Genomic DNA, 8961 nt, shown 5'->3' on the forward strand with positions numbered 1-8961 from the left:
TGAGGATGTATATGTAGGTGGGGGGGGGGGGGGGGGGGGGAAGTCGTGGGGCGAGCGGACAGCTGGAGATATTCAGAGGAAAAATCTCCTTCAAGCAAGTGTTTCGACCCCAACGACCCGAAACTCAAAGTCAAAAGGGGCCGGGCCATACTCATGTGATGACTCACAAGTGCTCTCCAGCTGGTTTTTTCCTTGGCGCTTGTCGAGGATCGACCCCAGACGGTTTTGAGGCATCTCCATATCTTCAGTCCGTGGATGTTGAAGAAGTATCAAAACATGTTGCTCCACTAGCAGACCGCCAACCCCCTACTCTTCTAGACAGGGTTCCCAGCCTTCTAGCATAGCAACGCATAATGTTTGACATCTCAGACTACCACACTGCGAACATGTGCCTTCAAGAGATGTTCCGATACAGGGCTCGCGTCGACAGATTCGAAAGTTCTTTCTGAAAAGCTTTTTTTTCTCTCTGAAAACTGTTCTGAGTAACGTGTTTCCAGAGGGGGGACTAAGTGCTTTGTCCTCGTGGAAGTTTACAGCATGTCATGTTTTATGAACATGTATGTAAAATTGCGTTGCTTGGATCTATCTCCAACATCTAATATCTGAACACGTTAGTCCATAGCCCGTCCCATAACCCTCTACTTTTGAGGACCTCCACAAGTTTTCGAATCCGAATCACATAACATAGAGATAATTTCCAGCAACGCATACATGGAGAAATCACAGTTTTTCGGTGTCTCCAAGAGAAGTAGAGGTGGGGTAAAAGCATCACAAAATAAAAGTAAAAGTTGTTACCGCATCCGATCCGGACATTGGGGATTGCCTTGTTGGTGAGACAACTTCTTGGGTCTTTGGCATATTGATGTAGAGTGGCCAGTTCCTTTCATATCGGCTTTACTTCCCCAACTCGAAGTGAGGTACCCATTTCTGCTGGGTGGGCAGGAAGGGAAAAATTCCATGTCCCAACCGAGACTCGAACCCCGACTTTCCGCTTCGGAGACGAGCGCCTTAACCACTATGCCACCGCACCCTCCCCATCACAAATACTGACATACAAATCCACACTCACACAAAACCCAACTAAACAAAGTTAGGTGTGGCATTTGATCACTCTGTCTGGGGACTTTGATTACTCTGTCTGGTCACGTTGTAAAATGATCTTACGACTTAGGAATGAAAGCTTGTTATAAACTAGAAACTACTCAATGAGTTGCGCTTTTAAATAATTATTTGTCATTCCTCAGAAGCGTTAGGTATGACTGCACCTTAACTCTATTGAAGGTCCGACAAGGTTTTGGCATAACTGGAAAAGACAAGTTCTCGTTAGAAAACGAAGCACTTTATGGGATAGCAGAGGCATCATCATCATCATCCTCAATGCCTTTCACCCCTGGCAGGGTAGAGGCCACATACAAGCTCCTTCCATTTATCTATATCCTGAGCCATCCTTCCAAGCTCGTTCCAAGTGAGCTTTATTCCTCTCATGTCCCTTTCCACACATCTCCTCCATGTTTCCCGTGGCCTACCCCTGCCTCGTGCTTTTTGTGGGTTCCACTGCAGTGACTGTCATGTGATGTTTCCGCTGGGCTTTCTTAAGGTGTGTCCCATCCATCGCCACTTTCTTAGTCCTATTTCTACTTCTATATCCTTTTGTCCTGTCCTTTCCCACAGCATTTCATTTCTTATCCTATCCTGCAACTTAATTCTTAGAATACTCCTCATACAACTGTTGATGAAAGTCTGGACTTTATTCAGTACTGTCTTCGTTGTCTTCCAAGTTTTGCAGCCGAAGAGGAGCACAGACTTGGTGTTGGAGTTAGAGAGTCGAATCTTGGTGCGCAGTGAGATGTTGCTTGCTTTCCAGACTTTTGATAATTGCTTGAAGGCTGACCTTGCCTTGGCGGTTCTTGCTTTAACGTCTGCCTCGGCTCCACCTTTACCATCGATGACACTTCCAAGGTAGGTAAAGGAGTCCACTTCTTCCAGGGGAGCGTCTTCCACTGTCACAACAGGGCTTGAAACTTTTCCTAGCTTCACTACTTTTGACTTGCCTGGGTGTATACGTAGGCCAACACTCCTTGATAGGCTGTTGAGTTCATTGGTCTTTTCTTGCATCTGAGCATGTGTGTGAGAAAGCAGTGCAAGGTCATCGGCGAAGTCCAAGTCGTCCAGCTGCTGCCAAGGGATCCATTGTATTCCATTACGTTTGCCTCTGGTGGCTTCTTTCATGACCCAGTCAATTGCCAGTATGAAGAGAAAAAGTGAGAGCAAGCATCCTTGTCGCACTCCTGTCTGTACCTGGAATGGTTCTGCGAGTTGTCCTTCGTGGTAGACTTGGCAGTTTGTTCTATCATAGGGGGCCTTCACAAGCTTGACGATTTTCTCAGGTATTCCAAAATGGCGCATGAGTTTCCACAGAGTTTCCCTGTCCACGCTGTCAAACGCCTTTTCATAGTCAATGAAGTTGACCACGAGTGGTGAATTCCATTCAAGCGATTGCTCAATAATGATACGTAGAGTAGCGATCTGGTCCACACATGATCGGTTTCTGCGGAATCCTGCCTGGTTTCCTCGAAGCTTCTCATCTGTTGCCAGCTTGATTCTCTCCAGGAGTATCCTGTTGAAGACTTTCCCAGGTATGGACAGGAGTGTAACGCCTCTGTAGTTGTTACAATAGCTGAGGTCTCCTTTCTTTGGTAGCTTGATTAGGTGGCTTTCCTTCCAGTCTGATGGTATTTCCTCCTTTCGCCAAACATTTTCAAATAGAGCATAGAGAATTTCGGCTAACGTATATTTCTCTGTCTTAAGGGCTTCCGGTGGTATATGGTCGGGACCAGCTGCCTTGTGGGACTTCAGTGTTTTTATAGCGGCTACAATTTCCTTTCTTGAAGGTGGTTCCGTAACTATTGGGAGGTCATTTCTGGCTGGAAGAATTTTTGGTTGGTTTTCTGGAGGTGGTCTGTTCAATAGTTGATCAAAGTGTTCTCTCCATCGGTTAAGTTGCCCCTCTGGGTTGAAGATAGTCTTTCCCTCTTTGCCTTTCACTGGTAGAGTGGACTTGCTGAACCTACCTGAAAGAGTTCTTGTAGTCTGGTGTACAATTCGCAAGTGCCCGTCTCTTGCTGCTTTCTCTGCCTTTTCGGCCAGGCCATTCATTAAGTATTCTTGTCCTTCTTGATGGAATCCTTTACCTCCCGGTTTACTTCAGTGTACTCTTGTTGTGCAGCGAGTTTCTCAGTTCGGGTACGGCTGTTGTTGACTTGGGGCTTCAGCTCTCTTCTTCTTTTGCCTTTGTCTAGAGAGTCCTGTGAAATCCATTCATTCCTGGTGTTGTCCTTGGGTCCTAGGGTGCTATGGCAAGTTGCATTTACAGCCTCTCTTATCTTATTGACTTCACATTTATCCAGATCTTGAAGGGCTTGAAATTTGTTCTTCAGTTCCAACTTGAACTCAATCTTCTTTACTGGGTCTTTCAGAAGGTTCACTTCATACTTAAATGATTTTCAGCTGTGACTTGTGCATATTTTCTCAGTTTTAGTTTCATCTTTCCAAGGATCAAATGGTGGTCTGGTGCGACGTCTGCTCCTCGTAAGACTCGGGCGTCCTCCAGTGAGCGTCTAAACTTTCGGGAGATGCAAAAGTGGTCGATCTGGTTTTACGTTGTTCCGTCCGGGGAGACCCAAGTGGCCTTGTGAATCCTTTTATGTGGGAAGATTGTACCTCCAATGACCAGGTTGTTGAATGTACAGAAGTTTTGGAACCTTTCTCCGTTGTCATTTGCCTCTCCTAATCCGTGTCTGCCCATGCTTTCCTCATTGTTACTATTGTCCGAACCTACCTTTGCATTTAGATCTCCCATGACAATGTTGATGTCGTTACTTGGAAGTTTGTCGATGACGCTCTGCGGGGGGTTGTAGAAGTCATCATTATTCTCCACTTCTGCATCATTGGTTGGAGCATACACTTGTATGATGTTCATGTTTATTACCTTCTTCCTACCATCTCTTACCTTGAGTTCTTTCTTAGTTCCAAATGAGGCCATGATGATCCTTGGACCATGTGCTTCCCAGCCCCTGAATGTCTTTTGAGTTGTTTTTGATGTGATCATCCCTACTCCTTCCCTGTGTGGTCCATCAGTGTCATTTCCTGAATAAATGAAAAGCTCCCCCTCTTTCATTCGCTTCTGTCCAGAATGGTTCAGGTGGGTCTGGCTGATTCTCAGTATGTGTAGTTGGTATTGGTGCATTTCTTGGAGAACTTGTGCAGTTTTTCCAGCCTCATAAAGGGTCCTAACGTTTCACGAGCCGATCCGAAGAGACTTGGACTTGGATGATGGTGGAGGCCTCTGCCCAGCAGCTTCCTTTCGGCTTTTACTGCCTTGCATAATAAACTCTCCATTTGGAGAAGATTCACGATCAGCCAAGCAGAGACAATGGTTTTTGCTTGTATGTGTTTCTGTAACAGGTTCTTTTTACGAGAGGTTGTTAGCCTCGTGACTCAACCCCCGACCTGGAGGCAGGATGACTCTGTTTCAGGAGTACCTGGTTCGCCATTTAGTCGCCTCGTACGACACGCTAGCACCACGTCAGTCCTATTGTTCTCAATGCCGAGACTGCACGGCTAGATAGCAGAGGCAGGCATCTATAATTGGCCTGATTTGAGTTCTTTGTAATTTAGATATCCCTTAAAATAGTCAGATCTATCCAATATTTATTAAATAGTGAAATGAATAATTTGACTTTGCAAATCAGTGGCCTGCATCTGTGCTCTTCTTTTATATAAGCAAACATTGCCTATTCACCACCATGTCCACTATCGATGTAAGGCTGCATATTTAGGGATCCAAAAAATTTCACAAAAGGCACTTTCTTTAAGCGAGGGATCTCTTAAAACGCTGATGTCATCTTTTGTACCATCTCGTTTTGACTATCGCAACTCCTTCTTAATGAATTAATGGCAAAGACTCCAGAACCAAGCCCGCGATAGTTGTTCTCAAAAGGCCTATAAGAGAACGCTCAACACTATTGATCATGCGGCTACATTAAGTTGCCGTCATGTGTTGTACGTGTCTTAACGACCTAGCACCACAAATCTTTCAAATTCAATACATTAGTATATTACATCTGGAAATTTACGACCCATTAACAACAACAACAACAACAACAACAACAACAACAACAACAACAACAACAACAACAACAACAACAACAACAACAACAACCCAACTCAAGATTGCGCTTTGTTTCTAGAGGTAGGTTTTTTCCGACAGCTGCTTCCTCGTTGTGGAATGTCCTCCAACTGCATTTTAAGACAAGCGCCAACTTTGTCGGAAAAGACGTTACTTATTTAAAGCTTCTTTTACTGTCTAGTTTTATTCTTCTTCTAGCAACAGATGGTATCAGTAGTCACAGTGTTTTTCTTTTTGTGTGCCTGTTCTTCATCCGATTGCGAATGTATATGATGTATTTGAAATAATGGTTGTACGTTGAATGAGTCTGTACGGATGAAACGTTGATTTAGATTTATGACTTATTCTATTGTGAAGCTCCTAGAGCCACCAGGGAGTGGATGCTGTAGAAGTGATCTCTCTCTCTCTCTCTCTCTCTCTCTCTCTCTCTCTCTCTCTCTCTCTCTCTCTCTCTCTATATATATATATATATATATATATATATATATATATATGTATATATATATATATATGTATATATATATACACTGTATTGTATATTTATATATATCTCGAAGGACAATCTCAAACAGCGAGATTCCCCCCCCCCCCCCAAGGAGAGGGGGTATTATTGTACTTTGCAGTTGCCGCTGCTGCGACGTCGAGCTCTCGAAAGACAGATCAGTACGCAACAGTCCTGGACAAGAGAGAACAACACATACGTAATACTCCACTAGCAATGGTGTTGCGAAACTGACTGGAGGAAAATCGGACCATCTATATCTCCAGATCTGGTAGGGGAAGGGGTGGGAATAAAGAAGACAGAACGTAGGAAGAAGAAAGAGACAACACAACAAAGTAAGCTTTGCACATATTACATCCTAGTATCAATTAACATAATATGTCCACACATGAGTGGCCTCACCTCCTTTTAGTTAGAAGTACGCCATTTTATTCCTCCCAACCAACAGGGTCGAGATAAAAAAGTATGTAGAGATAATGGATGAGCTTGATACCTGATGCCTCATCCACACTGAAAGCACTAATTGCTTCCACTTAAACCAGCGAAAATAATACTTGTACTCGTAATTGTTTTCTAGAGTTGGCATAGTTGGAGCATCCAGAAGACACGTGAATTCTGTTACGACATCAAGCGCTTGTTATTTCTCCTAAATGAGGTAGTTCAGGAACCTAATTTCAAGGATGAGCTGGAGGTTTAATTATCGCTTATCACCTTTCTTCGTGTTGATTCCTGTTTTTTCCAGAGGCTTTGGCAAAACGCTTAGAAGAATTAATATTCATTTTCAAAGTGGATCTTGTCTTAATGCCTTTCATTGTTACAAAACTGTGTGGAATCAACAATCATGCCGTACATTCTCTTTGTAACAACCAGTTGTCGTTCTTCAAAATCGATCATCAGAAGAAGCTATTATTATGCGGGCCTGCGGGAAGGCAGTAATTCTCTTCATAGACGTGCCAGTAACCCCCCCCCCCCTCCCCCCAAATCCCCAAACTGCATGCATCCCCCCAACACCCCCCTCCCAAAAAAAACACCAAAAAAAAACACGAAAAAGGGAGCAATTGGGAACGATAATAACCAAACGTAAAAGGTATGGAGGACATGTGCACAGATTAACACCCTGCTCTTTTCAAACACTTGTCTCCGTCCCTCTCGTCATCTAATTCCTTCATCGTCACATTTGATTCCCTTCTACTCTCGTCCTTTTAAATACTGTTAATAACAAGCGAATCACTGTACTTTGCCATAAAAGTCTATCCTTCCCTTTTTTATCAGACAAAATCATAATAGCACACGATTTTCGTCAAATAACACAACCTCTTCCAATTACATCCAAGCCCCCTTTTAAGTTAAAGTGGACCCCTTACACATTACTTGTTTTTACGACCGACTATATTTTGACCCAAATGAGTCAGTGAAGATAATATTGCTTTCTTCTCTATAAAAAAGGATCTTTGATTTTATTTAGCATTTGTGCGTTAGGCAACATTCTGCAAAGCAACATTCTGTAGTAAAGTGTAGCGCCAGGCGTTATAGAGAATAAAAATAGAGTGCGATGACGATATATGCTTTGGGAAATGTCCTCCTTGAAAAAAATTTCTAATACGAAAGTTTGAAAATTAAAAAGTCTTACAAAAGCATCCTTTGTAAAGGCCAACAAAAATGTAACGTGGTAACAAAATTGTGGAAGCCATGAACTTGTTCTGTTGTTTGAGGATCCAGCTCTTTCTGTTGTTTGTCTTTCAAGCATGAATTTAACAACGAGCATGTTTCTCAGTTCAACTAACATTTCATTAGTCAGGTTGACTGCTACAGACACCTCCCACGAGCAATCTAGGGGTCTGGTCAGTGCTGAGGTCCGGCACTCATTTATCGTTACTTGCCTCGTCGTCATCGGTCAAATCGTGTGTCTATTCGGTATCGGCGCCAATATCGCCAGCATCATCATCTTCAAAAAGCACGGATTTGATGACACTGTCAACATCAGCCTTTTCGCTTTGGCGATCAGTGATTTAGGGGCTCTTGTTGCCCAGCAGTGGTTCAACATCTGTGTTAATCCGTGGTTTGAGAACTCAGACATTCCATTTAGTTCTATGGAGATACAAAACCTCACCGCTGGATACCCCCGTAGATATTTTACCAAGACAGCCGGGTGGATCACGGCCTTTGTAACTTTTGAGAGGTGTCTTTGTATTGCAAAACCGTTAAAGGTGAAATCTCTGATAACTAGAAGAGTTGCCATTGCTGTAACGATAGGAATATACATTATTATAATTCCTTCTATTTTACCAGGATATCTCACTTCTTACTTTGATTGGAAGTTTTACCCTACCAAGAACAGAACTCTTCTCGGTCTGATGTTTACAGCCGACGGAAAAGAGGTCATGGGATCCTCTCTCTTTGTTACTGACGCTCTAGTGCCGTTGTTATCTTTCGGATGTGTAGTTGTCTGCACGCTAATCATCGCGGTGAAACTCAAAGAGAAAGACAAATGGCGCGAGAAAGTGTCCAGTGAAGCCAACACACCAGGCCAGATGTCTAGAAAAAATCGTAAGGTGGTCGTGATGATTTGTGTCATTTCCGGAATCTTTATCTTCTGCACTTCGCCAATCAGCGCTCTTCTTGTGGCGCGCTCTGTGGAACCCGAGCTGACAGTGATAGGTCGCTATGCCAACCTCACCTGGCTCCTGGCCAGTCTGGGCATGCTCACGGAGACAGTCAACTCCAGCATTAACGCGGTGGTCTACTACAACATGAGCACCAAATACAGGGACACTTTTAGGGATCTTCTTAGATGTCGCAGTAAATGATACCACCACTTTATCTTCATTCTACTGGATTCCTTTACACCTGGCAGGGATTGATATGATTAGAGCCTTCGCCCATTAGTATTGACAGAACCAGACTTGTAGAACCTAAGAATCTTTTAATTTTTATTTCAGCTTATATTAAAACGACGAAAGCTCAATGTTTTATTGTCAATCTCTTTCCTCTGTTACTGTCATCTTTTCTCCGAAACATATTTCTCCTTAGCATTCTCGAACTCAGAATGGGGGACAAAATTGTGTTAGATATTGCCAACCCCCTAAAAAAAAAAACTTTTATCCGCCGCTTATACCCTTTTGGGTGTCACGGCAAGAAAGAGACGTCTCTCTGCCCCCAGCCGGAGAGCTTGGGTCAGGGGGATGCCGTGAGTTGTTAATGTCTCCCTGATTCCATCTATCCAGTCTTTCTCGGTCGCCCTCTATCCTTGTTGCCATCCCCCCAAAACCCC

The 8961-nt window shown here is 43.5% G+C and overlaps 1 protein-coding gene across 1 annotated transcript; it reads left to right on the plus strand.

Moving 5' to 3' along the window:
* The first annotated feature begins 7394 nt into the window (after nucleotides 1–7394).
* LOC101847632 (neuropeptides capa receptor-like) lies at nucleotides 7395–8653 on the plus strand. The gene has a single exon (XM_005091305.2). The coding sequence runs from the start codon at nucleotides 7436–7438 to the stop codon at nucleotides 8495–8497; it is 1062 nt and encodes a 353-aa protein (XP_005091362.2). The 5' UTR covers nucleotides 7395–7435; the 3' UTR covers nucleotides 8498–8653.
* Nucleotides 8654–8961: the final 308 nt, after the last annotated feature.

The sequence above is a fragment of the Aplysia californica genome, unplaced genomic scaffold (assembly GCF_000002075.1).
Source record: "Aplysia californica isolate F4 #8 unplaced genomic scaffold, AplCal3.0 scaffold00027, whole genome shotgun sequence".
Classification (NCBI taxonomy): domain Eukaryota; kingdom Metazoa; phylum Mollusca; class Gastropoda; order Aplysiida; family Aplysiidae; genus Aplysia; species Aplysia californica.